This window comes from Salvelinus fontinalis, chromosome 26 (genome assembly GCF_029448725.1).
Source record: "Salvelinus fontinalis isolate EN_2023a chromosome 26, ASM2944872v1, whole genome shotgun sequence".
Lineage (NCBI taxonomy): Eukaryota > Metazoa > Chordata > Actinopteri > Salmoniformes > Salmonidae > Salvelinus > Salvelinus fontinalis.
In genome coordinates, this window is record NC_074690.1 from 40,413,630 (window position 1) to 40,436,551 (window position 22,922).

At 42.7% G+C, this 22,922-nt stretch overlaps 1 protein-coding gene across 3 annotated transcripts in view; it reads right to left on the reverse strand.

Moving 5' to 3' along the window:
* Positions 1-10,949: 10,949 nt before the first annotated feature.
* The window catches only part of LOC129824346 (leucine-rich repeat and immunoglobulin-like domain-containing nogo receptor-interacting protein 3), a 189,655-nt gene continuing 177,682 nt past the window's right edge, over positions 10,950-22,922 (reverse strand). For all 3 annotated transcript variants that reach the window (XM_055883928.1, XM_055883927.1, XM_055883926.1), the window contains 3 exons: positions 13,132-13,729; positions 12,274-13,017; positions 10,950-12,115 (listed from right to left, as the gene is read on the reverse strand). In XM_055883928.1, coding sequence (XP_055739903.1) covers positions 11,543-12,115; positions 12,274-13,017; positions 13,132-13,683 — 1,869 coding nt within the window. In that variant the 5' untranslated portion in view covers positions 13,684-13,729 and the 3' untranslated portion in view covers positions 10,950-11,542. The remainder of the gene's footprint in view (positions 12,116-12,273; positions 13,018-13,131; positions 13,730-22,922) is intronic.

The following is a 22,922-nucleotide window of genomic DNA, read 5'->3' on the forward strand; positions in this document are numbered from 1 at the left end:
GCCATACGCTGTGGACGGTGCTTAATTGGAGCCAATTTCCTCCTACAACAGGACAATGACCCAAAGCACAGCTCCAAACTATGCAAGAACTATTTAGGGAAGAAGCAGTCCGCTGGTCTTCTGTCTATAATTGAGTGGCCAGCACAGTCAACGGATCTCAACCCTATTGAGCTGTTGTGGGAGCAGCTTGACCGTATGGTACGTAAGAAGTGCCCATCAAGCCAATCCAACTTGTGGGAGGTGCTTCAGGAAGCATGGGGTGAAATCTTTTCAGATTACCTCAACAAATTGACAACTAGAATGCCAAAGGTCAGCAAGGCTGTAATTGCTGCAAATGGAGGATTATTTCAATTAAAAATGATTATTTATAACATTGTCAACATATTGACTATATTTCCTATTCATTTTGCAACTCAACAAGGACATTTCTAAGTGACCCGAAACTTTGGAACGGTAGTGTTTTGAAGGATCTTGCGAGTCATCTAGCTTAAGTTTCAGTATTGGGATGCACAGGAGAGGATAGTCCTTATCAGATGATACTGCTGCCCTCTAGTGGCAAATAACCAGAATGACCAGACATATTGTGTGTCTCCGTGAGTGTGTGCATGCTGTGCACGTCAGTGTGAAATTGAATTCATATTGACTTTAAACCAAGAGACAGATGTAACAGTGTAACGACATGCTTTAATGACAGAAAATAGATATTATTTTACAAGACAGACAGTATAAAACATATGTACAAATAAAAAAGCCTCCAGATAGTCGAGAGACAGATGTATAGATATGTACCTCTCCTACAAGTCAAGTTGCTGTGTGACTGGCTGAAATGGATTGAACACTTAGAGAATATATGCTAGAATATTATAGATACTTCCTATATCCTACACAACCATACCTACAGTATTTAAAAATCAACAGCTATTTTACTCTGTCAGGCATGGCAGAAGAGGTCTACAGATAAGATGACATGGTATATATATAGTATGTACAGTTCTGTTCTCCAAAGCCAAGGGTCCAAGCACTATTTGCAACAGGAAGTGGAACAGTACTTAGTATTTAGCATACTTCCATATCTCCATTGAATTAGAATTGTGATTTTGAGATTAGAACCTTTCCCCTGTAACTGTGTGTGAGTGTGTGTCCCTGGGATAACCTTCAGGTGGAGCGACGGAGTTCAGCACCCATTTCGAGGTTCCTCCAGTAATACTTCGAAAATATGAAAGGTTCCAAACTTAACCAGGCTATATCGCCAGGATGAAGCGAAGCTTTAACATTGTAGACTTGACCAACAAAATACTTTACTACAATGAAACAAACAAATAGAGAGACAAACGGAGAAGCCACAATGTGCGTGTTTCTCATAATGGTCTTGAGTCGCTCCACACAACAACCTGAAATGGCTGTTCTTTGAGGTTGCACAGTGACTCCTTGGGAAGGTCCACTTTGGGACCTCAGAGAGATGTCCAGCTAGAAATTAAAAGAATGAAGAAGAGATAAGGAAATCTATGGTGGTCCCATGGTGGGAATTTGAATGTTGTAGTACAGAGAGACTTATTTTATATCTGAACTCTTCTTAGGAGTGGGAGAGGCTAAGTACAGCAGCTCAGACCTGGTAGAGAGAGATTCTCTTCCGGACACCGTCTTGTTTTGAAATAAATTACATCATAATAACGTTGAACATAATATTGGAGATTAGAAACCTAGGAATGAGTGCTGGTCAGACTGTAAAGTATCCCTCCTCCCACTCCTGAGGTTTGAATCCTATTCTTACACGGCATTTATCTGAGTCACACATTCATGAAATGTAGTCCTACAGTAGAACCTATGCACAAAACAAAAGATTCCTTTAATTAGTCCTTCATTTACATTTCAAAATATACATGATCTGAGGTACTACAAGATCAAAATCACCTGAGGTAAGTCTCTCTGTATTCACCTAGATCGGTTCTTGAGGACAGGAGTCCGTTTTTTTAATGGCAGTTGGGTTTCACTCAAGTCCCATGGCTAGCCTCCCGGGTGGCGCAGTGGTCAAGGGCACTGCATCGCAGTGCTAACTGCGCCACCAGAGTCTCTGGGTTCGCGCCCAGGCTCTGTCGTATCTGGCCGCGACCGGGAGGTCCGTGGGGCGACGCACAATTGGCATAGCGTCGTCCGTGGTAGGGAGGGTTTGGCCGGTAGGGATATCCTTGTCTCATCGCGCTCCAGCGACTCCTGTGGCGGGCCGGGCGCAGTGCGCGCCAGCCAAGGGGGCCAGGTACACGGTGTTTCCTCCGACACATTGGTGCGGCTGGCAATATACACATATCGACCAAACAGCCTGTGTGATGATGAATAGTTCTGTATTTATTTTTTTATTTATCTTTTTAAAATATATGTTTTCCTTTATTATTCCTTGCAAACCCTACCACCCCTTCCCTAATTGGAGTAAACTAATAAACAATAACACTTAGGCTTCTACTTCCAACTTGTACATACTATATACATTTTACAGACACAATCTATTTTACAATAGTTACATTTTGTTTGTTTTTAGTCCTGGCCTTCCTCTATTTCTGATGTCCATCCAGTTTGATTTCTATTTTGATTGGTGGTTTTAAGTTTGTATCCATCAAAGTTGATCATAGCAAAGAATAAAATACTTTTTTACATTTCACGCTGTGTAGTCACAGGAATCAGGACTAACAAAGCCAATGCAATGGCCTGTATTACAAATGGTGGGCCTACCACTTGGATGGGTATTCATAAAATTCCATTGTGGGTGTGACATGGTAGGCTACACCCCAGTAAGCACAAGCCAACATCTTTTGGACGCCTTTTTTTGGTCCTGTTCAGACCGGACATCTTTTTTTTGTGTTTTACAAACGGTAGGCTTACCACATATATGGGGATTCATAAAATGATATTTCAGGCAACACTGTAGGCTACACCTCAGTAAGCATGGAACGAAACCGACGCCTTTTGGATGTCTTTTGTTGGTGCAGTCTGGATCGGCCTTGATTTCCACATCCACGGACATTGATTTTTGGTTCAGTCCGGACCAAATCGGAACCAATCATAGACGTCTATGTTTGGTTCAGATTTTGTGCGGTCTGGACAAGCCTTGATTTGGCCAAACATAGACGTCTATAAATTACTTATTTTCAACTTTCATTCAGAACCAAAAATGTGCCTGATTTCAACATCCAGAAAATGAATGTTTTCAATGTCTGGAAAATACGTATTTCCACCTTTCATTCAGAACCTAAATTGAATTTAACTTCAACGTCTGGAAGTTACGTCTTTTAGACGTCTTGTCAACGTCATTTTGCTTAATGGGATTATTCTAGTTTTGAGGGGGCTGCATTTTCGGGGGTCTTGCCTAGGGCAGCAGAACGGACCTGCTTTGGGTAAGCTATCTGTGGGGCTAGTTAGGGACCGTCAATAAATTACACAATGTAAATGGGACAATATTTTCATGTTGCACATCTGTTGGTCTCATTAAATGCTTTCAATATTTGTATATGAATTTCTACAATTTATAGTTAGTTTGAGGTCTTTAAGTCATTGCAATTGGAGCTATTTTCATTTAAAAAATAGGGATATCGAATGTCAAACAAAATTGACCATGGGCATTATCATGTGGTAGAGTGCAGACCGAATTGATGATTACTTGTGTGCTGACAGATGTAGGCATGATTGAAATAAACCCAACCCAAGGAAGACTGTTACAGTACCCTTCATTCTGTAACGTACACATTTTCCTAATTATCTCGCAAATCTCAGTTTTGGACGAGACTGACTTTATGACCAAAATTATCCTATTTACACTTTGCAGTCAATTTTGACATTCAAAGAAATGTTTCTGACTAATATCGATGCCACGTAGTTCGTTTTCGACCAGGTAATTTGTTTATTGCTGTCAGTTGCTCATTAATTCACAGACAGTCTGAGCCACAGTCAATGGAGCAAATTTCAGATAAATAAATGTTCTTTAATCTGTACATCTCTCTCATGTCTACAGGTATAGCACAGCTATGATGTCAAACACTCAACATTCTATTGAATTACTGTTTTTATTAGTAGGATATCAAATCAGTAAAATACTGACTTGCGAAGCTTGCAGTCATTTTGTTTTCTATGACAGTGTTTTGTCATGGGTAGTGACAAAAGTTGTTACAATGTCATTTGAGATCCAGTGCAGGCATATAATGCTCCCATCAATAACGTAGTTTGTGAACTTGGTCAATGCATGTTATCTGATATGTCCCACTCTCACCTCTAGGGGCCAGTGTGGGCATACTGAAAGGGGGGTGACTGTCCACAGCAGTGTTCTGATCAAGGCTTTATTGATGTAAATATCATGGTCTGTTTACATATTGCCTCTTGTGTGTTCCTTTAAAATAGTGGGTCCTTATTTGTTATGGGAATAGATTGCTTGAACCGTGTGTCATGGTAAGTCGACCCAAGGAAATAGCGACCTTGACAAATATTTGAGTCTGTGGAGAACATGGTTCTCTGCTGCAAAGACAATACTAAGAGGACGTTACCTATGAGAGCGAAACGTTCACAAAACCAGCTCCAAACCTCTTCCCTGGGATCATATTTCTTATTATCTCAGCCCAATTAGTTCAGTGATATCTTGAATGGCAAGTCTAATATCAGACCTAATTTCCTTTGAAACATGTTGTTGAGAGGATGATTGAAGATAAGGGAAATGGTAACATAAAAATTGTGTGAGGTGAGTGGTTAAAATACTCTTCTATCCTACTTTTCTACCCAAATAAGGGTGCTAAAAACTAATTATTTTGATGTTGTTATTAATGGGCTAGGGAGGGGTGGGTGATTAAGGCCTCTGTAATCAAGAGCAGAACCCCACTGCTTACCCTAACCTTGGTGTAAAATAGAGAAAAATCTATATATTTCAAAAGTTGTCCTGTAGCTGTTAAGGATCCCCCTTTTATCTGAGACTATAGTTTGTGTTTTTCATCAGTGCATTCTCTGGGCCAAACATAAAGGGGTTTCCCATTAGGGGCTATCCTATTACAGGGGCTGCTGAAAAAGAGATGTCTCGCCACTAACAACTAACACACAAGCACGCACACACACACACACACACAACACACTCCACAGGCAAGGACAAACTGGGGGAGGCAGAGGGGAGAGCTCAGCCAAGATTCTCAAGACTTTCTCAAGACGAGACACTCGCTCAGTCAGTCTGATGTCTCCCATTCTCCCGTAGAAACACGAAAGGCTACAAGTATATTCCGTCTAGAACACTATCGTGTTCTCCGTGTTCTATTCAGGAATGTTACAGTTGAATAGGGAAACTTTTTGTCAGTCCACCCTTTAAATGTCATCCATTAGAATCAATTAGAATGTGCAGCACGCTCCACAAAGGGCTAAATGAATAGGTAACCTAGGAAACGAGTACTCTCGCTCAGGTAGAGAGGTAGAGGGATGGAGATATAGAGCAGGTTGAGTGAAGTTCAAAAGGCTCTCAGTTTGAAGTGCACCGAATGAAGTACACTACAACCCTATTTCCACTTACAGTCAAGGACCCTTGAAGGTCGAATGGATTTCATATGTATGCAAATGCTTATCTTCAAACCTGAACAGCAGTACCTACCAGGGAGAAAAAAATAACAAACTATTCTCCCCTTGACACAATAAAAAAAAACGGAGATGTGCTCGTCTCAGATGAGTACAGAATGTTTTCGGGTTTGGATCAGATTTTTTGAGCGTTCAAACAGTATTTCCCTCTTTTCTTTACTGTTGTGGGTTAGTGACTTGGACAGAATATTTGCAGACATGTTACATACATGTAGTCTTGAGGTTTCTGTACCCAGAAAAATATTCCAGAATGCAGTGTGTAGTTGGAATGGAAGGTTATAGAAGCAGGAGTTTGGGTAGGGTGGTTCCAAGAGGGGAACCAACGTTTCAAGGAACCTGGGTCACCACTTATCATTATTTCAGCTGCATAAGTCCCTGCTCCACGATTGATAACATTACTCAGAGCAATGACTCAAAACACAACAATATCGAATCACCGGCCAGATAGAACATGTGTCTACTGCACTCTTAGAAAACAATTTGCTGTCTAGAACCTAAAAGGGTTCTTTGGCTGTCCCTGTAGAATAACCCTTTGAATAACCCTTTTTGGTTCCAGGTAGAACCCTTTTAGGTTCCATGTAAAACCCATTCCACAGAGGGTTCAATATGGAACCAAAAGGGTTCTACATTGTACCAAAAATAGTTCTACCTAGAGCCAAAAAGGGTTCTCCTGTGGGGAGAGCCGAAGAACACTTTTGGAACCCTTTTTTCGAAGAGTGTACCACACGACCATACTCCAGCCTAGTTACTGTGGATGGGAATAATGAGGTCTGGGCATGAACTGATGAAGAAGAGAAGGAGGGAAAGATAACAAAACGAAATACCTTCCTCGAATCCTTCCATCTGTGATTGACGTTCACACCATCAACAACACAACAACGGGAATATGGAAAACTACAGGATTGGAATGAGAAACATCAGGTGAGTTATGACCTCTATTCCCAAGACCGGAGCCAAGATGGATTCTCACACGTCTCTTCTGGCAGAGAGAAAACCAGACAAATGTCCTAATCTATTTCCATTCAGCCTCATTAAACTTTAATAAATACAGAACTATTCATCATCACACAGGCCGTTTGGTCGATTTGATCTACAGATGTACTACAGGATAATTTTAGAGCCTTCAGAATGAATCTGATTCGAAAGCATTGTGACCTTGCGTCCAACACTAAACTCCTTCTAATTTCCTAAACTTTTATCCGCATCACGGCAAAAGGTTAATTCTCCACACGCATGCATGCGCGCACACACACACACACACACACACACACACACACACACACACACACACACACACACACACACACACACACACACACACACACACACACACACACACACACACACACACACACACACACACACACACACACACACACACACACCTTCAGTAATGGAAGCTCATGTTGAGAAAAGGAGTAATCTCTTTGACAGAGTCTAAGTGGTTAATGGTAAACAGTTGACGTAAATGGTTTATGGAGAACAGAAAGGAGAGAACTAAACGAATGAAAACAGACCACATCATAATAAATCCCACTGTACTCTCCACTATATGATGCATATGGCATGGACAGGGTTCACACGACTTAATTTACATTTTTTGTTATCGGTCTCCAGCCCGGGACCCCTCCCACAGGAGGACCAAGTGGGGGTGCAGGATGCGGGATAGAGAGGGGACATACTGGTCTAGTGGGGCACAGACATTTGATAATAGGAGGCTGTCCTGGAGACTATACCTCTGTAGTGTTGTGAGTGATAATATGGGGCTGTCCTGGAGACTATAGCTCTGTAGTGTTGTGAGTGATAATATGGGGCTGTTCTGGATACTGTAGCTCTGTAGTGTTGTGAGTGATAATATGGGGCTGTCCTGTAGACTATAGCTCTGTGGTGTTGTGAGTGATAATATGGGGCTGTTCTGGATACTGCAGCTCTGTAGTGTTGTGAGTGATAATATGGAGCTGTTCTGGATACTGTAGCTCTGTAGTGTTGTGAGTGATAATATGGGGCTGTTCTGGAGACTGTAGCTCTGTATTGTTGTGAGTGATAATATGGGGCTGTTCTGGATACTGTAGCTCTGTAGTGTTGTGAGTGATAATATGGGGCTGTTCTGGATACTGTAGCTCTGTAGTGTCGTGAGTGATAATATGGGGCTGTTCTGGATACTGTAGCTCTGTAGTGTTGTGAGTGATAATATGGGGCTGTTCTGGATACTGCAGCTCTGTAGTGTTGTGAGTGATAATATGGGGCTGTTCTGGATACTGTAGCTCTGTAGTGTTGTGAGTGATAATAGGGGGCTGTTCTGGATACTGTAGCTCTGTAATGTTGTGAGTGATAATAGGGCGGTGTCTCACTATCTATCTGGTTGTCTACGCCACTCTACCAGCAGAACTACAACAGATGGTCTTATGATGATTCTGATAGCTCACAAAAATGGTAATGGTTATAACAATGATCACTATACTTGCGCGTGTATCATACAGCTACTGCTATCCGTTGTAGGATACGAAAACTTCCAGCACTAATCTAATGCTATTGCTTTATAATGAAAACTGTACATTAGTAGCTTCATAAAGGATTTATGTTTGTACATACAGTATTGCTAGAATGTTATCCTGTAAACTGTGTGTGTGTTTGTGTGTGCGTGTGTGTTTGTGCATTAGACTATGTGTATATATATATATATATATATATATATATATATATATATATATATATATATATATATATGTATATATATATATATATGTATATATATATATATATGTATATATATATATATATATATATGTATATATATATATATGTATATATATATATATATGTATATATATATATATGTATATATATATATATATATATATATGTATATATATATATATATATATATATATATATATACATATATATATATATATATATATATATATATATATATATATATATATATGTATATATACAGTTGAAGTCGGAAGTTTACATACACCTTAGCCAAATACATTTAAACTCAGTTTTTCACAATTCCAGTCAGTTACGATCACCACTTTATTTCAATAATGTGAAATATCAGAATAATAGTAGATAGAATGATTTATTTCAGCTTTTATTTCTTCCGTCACATTCCCAGAAGTCAGAGGTTTACATACACTCTATTAGTATTTGGTAGCATTGTCTTTAAATTGTTTAACTTGGGTCAAACGTTTTGGGTAGCCTTCCACAAGCTTCCCACAATAAGTTGGGTGAATTTTGGCCCATTCCTCCTGACAGAGCTGGTGTAACTGAGTAAGGTTGTAGGCCTCCTTGCTCGCACAAGCTATTTCAGTTCTGCCCACAAATGTTCTATTGGATTGAGGTCAGGGCTTTGTGATGGCCACTCCAATACCTTGACTTTGTTGTCCTTAAGCCATTTTCCACAACTTGAAGTATGCTTGGGGTCATTGTCCTTTTGCAAGACCCATTTGCGACCAAGCTTTAACTTCCTGACTGATGTCTTGAGATGTTGCTTCAATATATCCACATAACTTTCCTACCTCATGATGCCATCTATTTTGTGAAGTGCAACAGTCCCTCCTGCAGCAAAGCACCTCCACAACATGATGCTGCCACCCCCGTGCTTCACGGTTGGGATGGTGTTCTTCGGCTTGCAAGCATCACCCTTTTTCCTCCAAACATAACGATGGTTATTATGGCCAAACAGTTCTATTTTTGTTTCATCAGACCAGAGGACATTTCTCCAAAAAGTGTGATCTTTGTCCCCATGTGCAGTTGCAAATCGTAGTCTCGATTTTTTATGGCAGTTTTGGAGCAGTGGCTTCTGAGCGGCCTTTCAGGTTATGTCGATTTACTGTGGATACATATACTTTTGTACCTGTTTCCTCCAGCATCTTCACAAGGTCCTTTGCTGTTGTTCTGGGATTGATTTGCACTTTTCGCACCAAAGTACGCTCATCTCTAGGAGACAGAACGCATCTCCTTCCTGAGCGGTATGACGGCTGCGTGGTCCCATGGTGTTTATGCTTGGGTACTATTGTTTGTACAGATGAACGCGGTACCTTCAGGAGTTTGGAAATTGCTCCCAAGGATGAACCAGACTTGTGGAGATCTACAATTTTTTTTCTGAGGTCTTGGCTGATTTCTTTAGATTTTCCCATGATGTCAAGCAAAGAGGCACTGAGTTTGAAGGTAGGCCTTGAAATACATCCACATGTACACCTCCAATTGACTCAAATGATGTTAATTAGCCTATCAGAATCTTCTTAAGCCATGACTTGATTTTCTGGAATTTTCCAAGCTGTTTAAAGGCACAGTCAACTTAGTGTATGTAAACTTCTGACCCACTTTAATTGTGATACAGTGAATTTTAAGTGAAATAATCTGTCTGTAAACAATTGTTGGAAAAATTACTTGTGTCATGCACAAAGTAGATGTCCTAACCGACTTGGCAAAACTAAAGATTGTCAACAAGACATTTGTGAAGTGGTTGAAAATCGAGTTTTAATGACTCCAACCTAAGTGTATTTAAACTTCCGACTTCAACTGTATGTATGTGTGTGTGTGTGTTTGCCCTCTATATGACTTTGTGTTTGTCTTGAGAAAAGGTTCTGTGTACTTCTGAATGAGTGCGAACATGTGATTGTGAACGTTTGTGTGCATGCTTGCATGTATAAAAGTGAGTATGTGCTCTGCACTGCATGTGACTCTGAGTGTGTCGTGACTTCCATGCTGCTCCCCTGGCAGCTGTGTGGAGGTCAATTCTGTCCCAGCACAGCCGAGGGCAGTCGGACGGGAGCAGGGCTAGAGGGAGGTTAGAGATAGGGGGCATATACAATCCCTTCTCCACCTCCCTCTCCCCACATCCCGCAGTGGTATGGTAGTAGTATTATTCAAAGGTTAGAAAGAGGAGGCATAAACATACTCCCTCTCCCCTTGTCCCACTAACCCCACTACTCCCTGCTGCACTGGGCTGTGTATTGGTTGTCATGATTACCATGCGGCCCGTGCCCAATGGGTTAAGCTTCCCAACCAAACCCTTGGGGCGTCGGGCCGTCATGGCAACAGTCGGCCAGTGTCTTTGTTCCAACTCACACAGCTAACCTTGTTGCAAACGGTCACGTCTGAAAGTAAAGTGGGCCCAATTTAGAATATATGGTCAGAAAATACTTCCTTCTACATGTTTTTTAATGTTTCTTCTGATCTTTTTTTGTCATGAATTTGAAAGGGTCAAATGATTGAAGTAATTTTCTGGATTCATTTCACTTGGATTCAATATCTATCTGGAGTCCTTGTCTCAGCACATCCTTCCTCAGTTCAGCTGTGGCCTTGATGCTGTCTTATAAATGTGACAATGGAAATCGTATCCCAAATGTCTTACAAAAATGGCTTGTTTTTATTCAATACTATAATCTTATTACTATACAACTTACTTTAAATTGCAATATTTACATGCTATTGCAATATTTCTCAAAAAGGCAGAATTTAAGAAAGCAAGACTACAAATACTGTGATAAGTTGATGGCCGTGTCTCTCCATGCCCTCTGTGCAATGACCACTACAAGTACACAGCTTCCAGGAAATCCTTTTCACTTCCTGTGATGTCACTTCCTGTGAGAGAGACATAACTACAAGCATTTCACAACACAGTAATCACCCAGTAAAAGATCAAACTAAATTCTTAACTTCTATAATTCTTATCAAGCTCAACGACAATGTTATATTTTTTCATTGGAAAGTTCTTATAATTATCTTAAATACACATTTGTACCACAAGCTGAATAACACCAGTAAGAGCTGGTGAGATCAAGGTCATCATCAAATCGAATCTGGCCATGTGTGAATACTGTATGGATTTAATTTAATTATTAAAAAAAAATCTTTGCGAGTCAGCGGAATGTGTTTTGTCAAACACATTTCCGGGACATGCTTATGCCTCCCCTGTCTGGCCCTTGGCTGCGTTGTTTCATATCATCTTCATGTTGAATTTCCGGGCCCCTCCAGCACTACCCGTGGCCGCAGGCCCCTCGGCCTTCCGGAAAGGGGTCTCCACTGTGAAGTTGTTCTTGCGCTGGCCCCGCCCCCTGCTCCATGCGAACAACAACAGGAAACAGAAGAGCACCACGCCTAGGAAGGTGATGCAGCCCATAGCCGTGGAGACAAGGATGGTGGTCAGGTCCAGGGTGAACTTGAGGAAGACACGCGTGCTGTTCAGGTTTGTGTCGTTGAAGAACTCGCCGCCGTACAGCGAGCGGTTGGCGAAGAAAGCCGACGCGGCATCCAGCGGCGCGCCCCGGACGGTGAGCATGGCAAAGTAGGTGTCGTTGCCGCCGGCGTTACTGGCGATGCACATATAGGTGCCACTGTCGGTGACCTGGGCATAGCGGATCTCTAGCGTCCCTCCTGGGAGGACAGTGATGCGGCCATTGCTCTTGGCTGTGATTATTCGGCGCTGAGGGGAGATCCACATGATGTTGGGGGCGGGCTCTCCCACGGCACTGCAGAGGAAACTCACTGGCTGGCCCTCACGAGCCGTCACCTAGAGGAATGAATGAATATATAAATGAATGAATGAATTAAGTATTAGGCACAAAAATGAAACAGGCAACAAAGCTGTAAGTACAACATATCAATGTGTACCTACACTGTAGTTACATTATGCTTACGTGTACAGCAAAGTGAGATAATAACTCTTACCTGTTGAAGTTTGCGGTTGCGTATCTTGGGCTTCTGGCATGTGAAGTAATCGAAGAGCGCTGAGTCGGTGAAGGTGCTAAGGCTATACCCCTGCACCTCCTCTGGCCCAGCGCACACGGGCACCCTGCCGTCAAAGTTGAGGGTCTTGCGTCTCTGCAGGATCCACAACAGACGGCAGTCACACAGCAGCGGGTTCCCGTCCACCCGCAGCGTCTCCAGACTGTTGACAGAGTGGAACGATCTCTCCTCCAGGGTCTGGAGTTGGTTGGAGGAGAAGTTGAGGACCCGGATCTGTCTGAGGCCTCCCAGGGAGTGGGGCTCCACTGTAGCTAGGCCCGTGTTCACCATAATCAGCTCCTTGAGCCTCAGCAGGTCCCTGAAGGCCCAGGGCTCCAGGGTGGTGATGGGGTTGAAGGACAGGTTGAGATGAGTGAGGTGGATCAGGTTCCTGAATGAGGACGAGGGGACGGAGGTGATGTTGCTGTTAGTGATGGACAACCAGGACAGGTCCAGGCCCTGGAAGCTGAGCGGGGAGATGTACTCCAGATAGGGCCAGTTATCGATCTCCAGTCCCCGCAGGTTGTTAAGCTTGCGGAAGTTGTGGTCTTCTAGGGCGGCGATGCTGAGGTGCCGTAATCGCAGAGTGACCAGGCTGCGTAGGTAGGACAGTGTCTGGCCAGAGATGGACGTCAGGTTGCAGTGCTCGATGGTCAGGTCCTCCAGCCCCAGCAGACCAGAAAAGGCCTTCCAATACAATCAGATTGAACTTGATTAGATGTGAGTGCCAATTGTGGACACATAATATAATCAGTAAAAGGTTAGAGAAAGTACTTGGAAAACAGATGGATAACAGTTTACCTTATGAGAGATGTAGACCAGGTCGTTGTCTCCCACCTCCAGGTGTCTCAGACTCCTCAGGTCCTGGAAGGTGTAGTCCAACAGAATCACCATCTTGTTCTCACTCAGGTCCAGCGTGGTCAGGTTGCCCAGCTTGGCGAAGGCCCCCATGGGTACAAGCTTCAGCTGGTTCGCCCTCAGCCGTAACACCCGGAGGCTCTGCAGGTTGGCGAACGCGTTGGGCTCCAGCGTGGCAATGAGATTCTCACTCAAGTCCACTTCTTCAAGGTGTGGGTACGGTGCCAGGTCGCCCATTTCGACCCAGCGGAGCCGGTTCCGGCTGAGGTCCAGGAGGCGGGTTTCCGTAGGGACGCCCTCTGGGATGCCGGTGAGGCGCCGCCGTTGGCACGAGACTGACCGGATCTGGGCCGAGCACTCGCACCGCGGCGGGCATGCCTGGCAACTACCTGGCAGCAGGGATATAATGGTAACCAGCAGCAGGGCCGGCCCCCAGAGACTCACCCACCGCCACGGCGTCAGGGACCACACACCGGGGCCCAGGGAGCCAATCATGGTCTGACTTTTAGCCTATCACAGGCAGGGTCAGTGTACTACACACCTATAGGGAAAGGGAGACAGAGGGAGGAGAGGTTATTGAGAAAGCTTGGGAATAAAGAGTAGAGGAGTAGGGAGGAGAAAGGGAGAAAATGTGGAGGAGAAGGTAGATAAAGACAGAGAGAGGGAGGTTGAAGAAAGAGAGGGAAAGATGGAGAAAAATAGAAGGGAGAATTAAGGTAAGAAATTGAAGAGATGGGGAAGGGATAATGGAAAGTACAGACAGAAAAGAGTGTGGGTGAAGGGAGGAGAGGAAGACAGATGGACTAGTCTTTTAAAACACCTATCAACACATTTATGTTCATAAAAATTACATTCAGTGTCCTGGATAATCCATGCACCTTACTATACAACTGTCATTATGCCCCTGACAACCAGAGAGCTTAGACATCACAGCTACTTTACAAAGCATTAAACCACCACTGACACCATCACTTTATAGCACATTATTTCGTTTATGATAGTTAAAACACAGATGTAGGATCTTAATTGGATCACCGTTCAATACAGAAAATATTAAACTTGTATTTGAGGTTTAAAAAGACTTATGAAGTTTGTAATTTCCAGACTTTTAGACTTGATTTCCCATTATGAAAAATGTATCAACCCCTACAAAAATGTCCATTAATTATAATCCACATAATAATTCCCATTTCCTGTTGCTGCAGGATTATTTTCCTGCTGTAGCAAACTGGCTCAAATTAAGATCCTACATCTGTAGTGAGGATACTTGTTCATTTATCTATGAGTGTAGCAGTAGAACAAGGGCATTGGGAATCACGGGAGTGAGAAGCAGCCTGTGAATTCATGCATGTTTCCTCCCCTTCTTTCCTCCTCGCTATGTGCTTTCTTCGTACCTCGACACACACGGAATTCATCACACACAACATACGATGCGATGCGAAGAGACAACAGGGTTAGCGTGGAAACATCCCCTGAAATGCCTGTAAAATCTGTGTGTATGTGTGTCACAGTGACATGAACACGACGTTTTCTTCATACAAAGACACACACATTTTACAGACATTTCAGATAACGTTTTCAGGCAAACCCCGTTGTCTCGTTGCCACTATGAGTCCTTCTGTGGTAATGTGTGTGCAAGCGACTATGAGTGTGTCTTTGAATGTGTCCTTTTACTTTGAATAAATAAAAAATGCATGTTGTTCTTCTCTCCACAAAAAAAGCAAAAAAAGCTCATGCTTAAATGTTCCTTCAAGCAACCTGTCAAGTCGCCCACTCAATGTTGAGTGATTTGCCAGAGGACACCAGCCAAAAGGTTCAGAACGTTCAGTACTGCCCCAATACACACACACACACACACAAAGGTTCAGCATTGATCGCACCGATTCTCATTTACATCAACAACCTACGGATGAGCTACAGGTGATTAGGTTGCCAAAGTCAGTGACCTTGGTTGAACATTTTATAAAGAGGATGTGATGACAAGTTGGTGTTTTTATATTGGAACCAGGACCCAGACTTCACCAGGCCCCTGGCTTACAAACCTAGAGCTCCATCTCATTAGTCCTGTATCTCATTCCCTCCAGTGAAACACTAGAAGAAAGCTGAGATCAGCTCAACACAATTAGCACATCAGAGATAAATGGGAGCGGGATCGACACTGACACCTGTGGAACACCCTGTCAGGGATCAAAGATGAAACAGGTACAGTGCAGCCTGTTAACAGGAATTAAAGAGCCACACAAGAATCTTATTATGAGGAAACACTGAAGATTTTTTATTCTCTCTAAAATCTAAAGGCAGCTATTTTAAAAAGACCATGATTAAAGGATTGATGATGCAAAGTACTGGCTTCACTTAGCTGTTATTAGCGGTGAAACACCATGAAAAAAGCAGACATTTAAAACTTCTTTAGGATTGGTGCGTACGGTTGAGCTAACGTAGGCTAATACGATTAGTATGAGATTGTAAGTAACAAGAAAATGTCCCAGGACATAGACATATCTGATATTGGTGGAAAGCTATTATTACAAATTATTGTTAAACTAACTGCACTGTCCAATTTACAGTAGCTTTTACAGTGAAAGAATACCATGCTATTGTTTGAGGAGAGTGCACAGTTTTGAACATGAAAAGTTATTAATTAACAAATTAGGCACATTTGGGCAGTCTTGATACAACATTTTGAACAGAAATGCAATCGTTCATTGGAACAGTCTGAAACTTTGCACATACACTGCTGCCATCTAGTGGCCAAAATATAAATTGCACCTGGGCTGGAATAATACATTATGGCCTTTCTCTTGCATTTCAAAAATGATGGTACAACAAAAATACAAAAGAAGGTTGTTTTTTTCTTTGTATTATCTTTTACCAGATCTAATGTGTTAACATTCTCCAACATTCCTTTCACATTTCCATAAACTTCAAAGTGTTTCCTTTCAAATGGTACCAAGAATATGCATAACCTTGCTTCAGGGCCTGAGCTACAGGCAGTTAGATTTGGGTATGTCATTTTAGGCGAATAAAAAAAAAAGGGTCCGATCCTTAAGAGGTCTGAGTCTGAGCTGCATTAAAAGTTGGGATCTTAAAGGGATAGTTCAGGATAATATCTTCCCCGATGAACTAGTGGACACCATTTTTATGTCTCTGTGTCCATTATGAAGGGAGTTGCTAACTAGTGTTAGCGCATTTGATAATTAGCATTAACTAACATTAGTTAACATTGGCTCACAAAACTACCTCTAACTTCCTTCAGAGACGGACAAATGGTATCCACTAGTTCAGCTGACAGAGGAAGTAAATAAAAATCCTGAATTATCCCTTTAAGATGAATGAGAAGGAGAGGGTGTTATGATATATTACACTGCATTTACTGGAGGGATGTTAAAAAGCACTCTGAAGATTGGTTGTGTTTCATGCAGAGCTAAACAGATTAATAATATATGTGCTAGTTTGTGTTTATCGGGCACCATTCAAGGGTTGAGTCACGGGGGCAAAGAGCCATCTTTCTGTCTGTTTCAAAGAGAAGAAAAATATTTTTAACTACTTGCATAGTTATTTCCTTAGGACTATTTATTTGCAGCTTTGATTGAACTTTGGGCAAGCAAAGTTCTCCCACATTTGGATGAGAGACAACACTCACTGGAAATTGGGAAGGAATTGTTATGCCTATTTCTGTAAAATGATCACAAAAAAACTATCAAATTTGAGGCTTTCTACAAAATCCCAGCAAAGGCGTATTTGATCTTCTGAAAATCGACAAACTTCAAACCCAATCAACATTCTCCTTAGATGAAGAGCAAATATGAGGTAGGATTACGAGGTTCATCTTCTATATGGTAATACTCTATACATTATGCTGTATATTCCTTCAGGTTCCTAGAGAGAATACACGGCATAACTGAAGCATGCATGAGAGCACCAGCTCTCTCCGTAGCCGATGTGAGCAAGACCTTTAAACAGGTCAACATTCACAAAGCCGTGGGGCCAGACAGATTACCAGGATGTGTACTCAAAGCACTCGGACCAACTGGCAAGTGTCTTCACTGACATTTAAACCTCTCCCTGACCGAGTCTGTAATACCTACATGTTTCAAACATACCACCATTATCCCTGTGGCCAAGAAAGTAAAGGTAACCTGCCTAAATGATTACCGCCCCGTAGCACTCACGTCGGTAGCCATGAGGTGCTTTGAAAGGCTGGTAATGGCTCACTACAACACAATCATGCCAGAAACCCTAGACCCACTCCAATTCACATACAGCCCCAACAGATCCATAGATGACGCAATCTCAATCACACTCCACACTGCCCTTTCCCACCTGGACAAAAGGAACACCTACTGTATTTTATTTTTTTTTTCACCTTTATTTAACCAGGTAGGCAAGTTGAGAACACGTTCTCATTTACAATTGCGACCTGGCCAAGATAAAGCAAAGCAGTTCGACACATACAACAACACATAGTTACACATGGAGTAAAACAAACATACAGTCAATAATACAGTGAAAATAAGTCTATATACAATATGAGCAAGTGAGGTGAGATAAGGGAGGTGAAGGCAAACAAAATATATATATAAATAAATAAAAAATATATAAAAAGGCCATGGTGGCGAAGTAAATACAATATAGCAAGTAAAAAAATAACATTGGAATGGTTGGTTTGCAGTGGAAGAAGGTGCAAAGTAGGGATAGAAATAATGGTGTGCAAAGGAGCAAAATAAATAAATACAGTAGGTAAAGAGGTAGTTGTTTGGGCTAAATTATAGATGGGCTATGTACAGGTGCAGTGAGAATGCTGTTCATTGACTACTGCTCAGCGTTCAAAACCATAGTGCCAACAAAGCTCAGCACTAAGGACCCTGGGACTAAACACCTTCCTCTGCAACTGGATCCAGGACTTCCTGACGGGCCGCCCCCAGGTGGTAAGGGTAGGCAACAACACATCTGCCACTCTGATCCTCAACACTGGGGCCCCTCAGGGGTGCGCGCTTAGTCTCCTCCTGTACTCCCTGTTCACCCACGACTCCGTGGCCAAGCAAGACTCCAATACCATCATTAAGTATGTTGATGACACAACAGTGGTAGGCCTGAACACCGACAACGATGAGACAGCCTATAGGGAGGAGGTCAGAGACCTGGCAGTGTGGTGCCAGGACAACAACCTCTCCCTCAATGTGAGCAAGACAAAGGAGCTGATTGTTGACTATAGGAAAAGGGGGGCCGAACAGGCCACCCATTAACATTGATGGGACTGAAGTGGAGCGGGTCGAGAGTTTCAAGTTCCTTGGTGTCCACATCACCAACGAACTATCATTGTCCAAACACACCAAGACAGTTGTGAAGAGGGCACGACAACACCTTTTCCCCCTCATGAAAAGATTTGGCATAGGTCCCCAGATCCTCAAAAAGTTATACAGCTGCACCATCGAGAGCATCCTGACCGGTTGCATCACCGCCTGGTATGGCAACTGCTCACCATCTGACCGTAAGGTGCTACAGAGGGTATTGCGTAAGACTCCAGTCACAGACTCCTGTCAAAGACTCAAGTCTGTTCTTTCTGCTATCACACGGCTAGTCATCTCTCTTCCTTCCAGGCTTTTTTTTTCTTTTTTTCCCCTAGGCTGTTTCTTCTCTGGACTTTATATTGCGAATGGCAACTTTCATAAATTAGGGTCATTACCGCCACCGACCTAGTTAGTCTTTCAGTCACCTACGTGGGTATAACCAATGAGGAGATGGCACATGGGTACCTGCTTCTATAAACCAATGAGGAGATGGGAGAGGCAGGACTTGCAGTGCGATCTGCATCACAAATAGAACTGACTTCTATTTGGCACACGCAAGCAATGTGGGTGCAATAATTGAATAATATAGATTTCGAAATGTATTTTGCAATGCTCGGGCACGCGACGTGAGCGGTGTAGTCAGGGTATTAGTGTCAGGGTAGGCAAGAGGTCAAAACCGGGAGGACCAGAAACAACAGAGACTAGGAAAAACAGAAACTCGGAAACACGCTGGTAAGCTTGACAAGACAAGACAAACCGGCAACAGACAAACAGAGAACACAGGAATAAATACACTGGGGATAATAGGGAAGATGGGCGACACCTGGAGGTGGTGGAGACAAGCACAAAGACAGGTGAAACAACTACAGTGAATAAAAAATGTTGATGTAGGGCACACACACACACACACACACACACACACACACACACACACACACACACACACACACACACACACACACACACACACACACACACACACACACACACACACACACACACACACACACACACACAAAGCCCCTGGTAAACCCACACAGATTGCTGCCTGCTCTCAATCTTAGCCTGAGGCCTATCTGGAAGAGGTCCCCGTCTCGATAGAGAGCTTGAATACACAACTAGAGCTCAAGTTTAGAAAACCAGCCTCTCTCTTTCACACACAGGCACACAGACACACAAACGTCCCCGCCCTGTCAAAACATAGCACAGCCAGACACCTCATATATCTGAAGGCTCCTGCCTGTTTTATGATAGCTGGAAATTGAATTTTTGGGGGGAACGTGACAAATATAGCAACTTCTTCATGACACAACCTCTGCAGCAACAGATGAGCGATCCAAATACCCGGCCAAGCTTCACTCTCACTTCATTGCAAACCAGCTTAACAAGACCACTGAACAACCATTCTCATAACTTGTACCAGATTATGGGTGTGTATGTGTGTAAGTGTGTGTGTGCATGTGTGTCTGCATGTGTGTGTGTGCGCCTGTCTGTTAGTGTATGTGTGTATGTGCCCTTGCCTGGCTTCTCTGGCTGTTATTCAGTGTGATGGAGGAGGTCTGTAGGTCTCCTCTCCCCTGTGTCATCCTACGGTTCACTGACTGAGTCACTGCATGAATGAGGACTGTGAACAGGGCCAAGGGCAGACCTCCCCCAGAGGCTCCAGTATACTCCATTCCATCACCTCCCCTTCTCCTCCCCTAGATCACTGCTCCGTTTGTGGGGTGAGTGATGGAGGCAGTGGGGCCTCTGTCTGTGATGGCTGGTCCTTTAATCCAACTAGCTCTCACAGTCTCATGTCTGAATTAGACATTCATCCATGTTTCTTCCAATGTCAAATTTAGAAGTGTTTAAGGTGAAGTTTAGGCATTAACTCAGCATTTTTAAGGTTATGGTTAAGTTTAAGCATTAACTCCGAATTTTTAAGGTTATGGTTAAGTTCAGGCATTAACTTCGAAATGTTATTAAAGGTTTGAGATAGGCTTAAAACAAAATTCTCTTGTTTTTTTCTATCATTGGATTTGAACATGCAACCTTTGGCACCAGAAGCAGATGGTTATGGGCAGTTGGTGCTTATGCCCATCCACCATCCCTGCACTCAACACCTTAGCAAAACCGAAACCTACTTGAACGTAACAGCGTTACGTGGCCGGTTTCCATGTGCTCTCAGACACGGGTGGATGTTGAATACTGACTTGCATCATGGGTGACCTGTGACCTGTATCACTATCTGCTGTCGCAAACTATAAATACTGTAGATAAGTGTTGTCATTGCAGTTGGTATAGTGTTGTCTGTCTTGTTGATGTACTGTATGTGTTGTTACTGTTGTTGATTCATTGTTGTTAGTATACTCGTGGCATTAGCCTGTCCATCTGTAGGATACCTCAGGTATGTAGGATACCTTCATTTTTGACTCCCATTCTCACAGACCAGACAGGTCTACAGCCCTGTTCACATGCATAATTAGTGCAGCCAGATGGCAGTAGAATATCATGATCTCCTAAAAATAACATTTGGAAATAACACATACGGAAATCGAATTCAAATCAAACCCAATCGAGCTACCAAACATTAATAACTAACTTTGTAAATTGAATATGCAGACAAGATTGTGAAAATATTGATGCGAAAACTACAGTTTCTGTCTGGCTCTCCTCATTACTAGGCTGTGGGTTGGTTTGAGAGCTCGTTTCACCACCTGCCTAGACGCGCATGCACACACGCACACACGCACACACGCACACACACAAACACACACACATACACACACGCACACACGTGCACAGGCACAAACACACCGCCCAGCTGCGCCCCTCTGTTGGTCAGGGCAGCACACCAGCAGTACCCAAACTCACACAGTGTTGTGAATGTCACACCAGCCAGATGTAAAGACTCCTCCTGAGGGAGATGAGAAGGGGTAGAGGAGCAGAGCCATCACTAGTCCCCAAACACACAGAACAAACACGATCCCACACTTCACCCAACACTGGCCAGATGTCCACGCAATACCACTGGCAAATTTGATTCAATCTGTTCAGTGTTAACAGGCGATTACCGGCAACTGCATAGCATGTCATTGCTTTTGTTTCGGAGATGTTGGAGGTGCAACTGCGTTGGAGCTGTCCAGTCGGTTAGCGGCTGCTGTTGTGGTCATCTGTCCTTAAATCCCCCCCCGCATTAGAAGTTCAGAACGAGAAAGTGTATCGAAAAATACAATATATAGACAATATATGGAAATAATGACACTCAATGAAAATAATGAAATGATATAATAAGGATTTATATCAGCCTTTTTGTCACAGATTCCAATGTTTGAGCTTGTAACACGGCTGCATAGGATTTGTACTAACGTGACTCGGTGCATCCAATGGCAATGTCTGCGATAGGGATAATGCCGGGAGCCGCTTCACCGAAACAAAAGCTATAATATGCGGGTTAATGGTTAACTGATTGAATCTAGGCCTTTACCTTTGTTCATACAGGTTAGTCGCAATAAGATGAATACTAACTTGAGGGACCATGTCTATGTTCTCACAGCCCCATGTCCCTTCTGCCCTACGCTCACTCAGTTTTATCTTCTAAACCGGGGGTCGGCAACCCAAATGAGAGGAGCCATTTTAAAACTTCTGGTCACAAATGATTGAATATTTCAGTGGATTCTATGTCATATAATTTTACATATCTGAACCAATCATTATAAACAATTACTTCAGTAGATGCTGAAATATACAGTTGAAGTCGGAAGTTTACATTCACTTAGGTTGTAGTTAAAACTCGTTATTCACCCACACCGCAAATGTCTTGTTAACAAACTATAGCTTTGGCAAGTCAGTTAGGACATCTACTTTGTGCATGACAAGTAATTTTTCAAACAATTGTTTACAGACAGATTATTTCACTTATAATTCACTGTATCACAATTCCAGTGGGTCAGAAGTTTACATACACTAAGTTGACTGTGCCTTTAAACAGCTTGGAAAATTCCAGAAAATTATGTCATGGCTTTAGAAGCTTCTGATAGGCTAATTGACATCATTTGAGTCAATTGGAGGTGTACCTGTGGATGTATTTCAAGGCCTACCTTCAAACTCAGTGCCTCTTTGCTTGACATCATGGGAAAATCTAAAGAAATCAGCCAAGACTTCAGAAAAAAAATTGTAGACCTCCACAAGTCTGGTTCATCCTTGGGAGCAATTTCCAAACACCTGAAGGTACCACGTTCATCTGTACAAACAATAGTACGCAAGTATAAACACCATGGGACAGCGCAGCCGTCATACCGCTCAGGAAGGAGACGCGTTCTGCCTCCTAGAGATGGACGTACTTTGGTGCGAAAAGTGCAAATCAATCCCAGATCAACAGCAAAGGACCTTGTGAAGATGCTGGAGGAAACAGGTACAAAAGTATCTATATCCACAGTACAACAAGTCCTATATTGACAT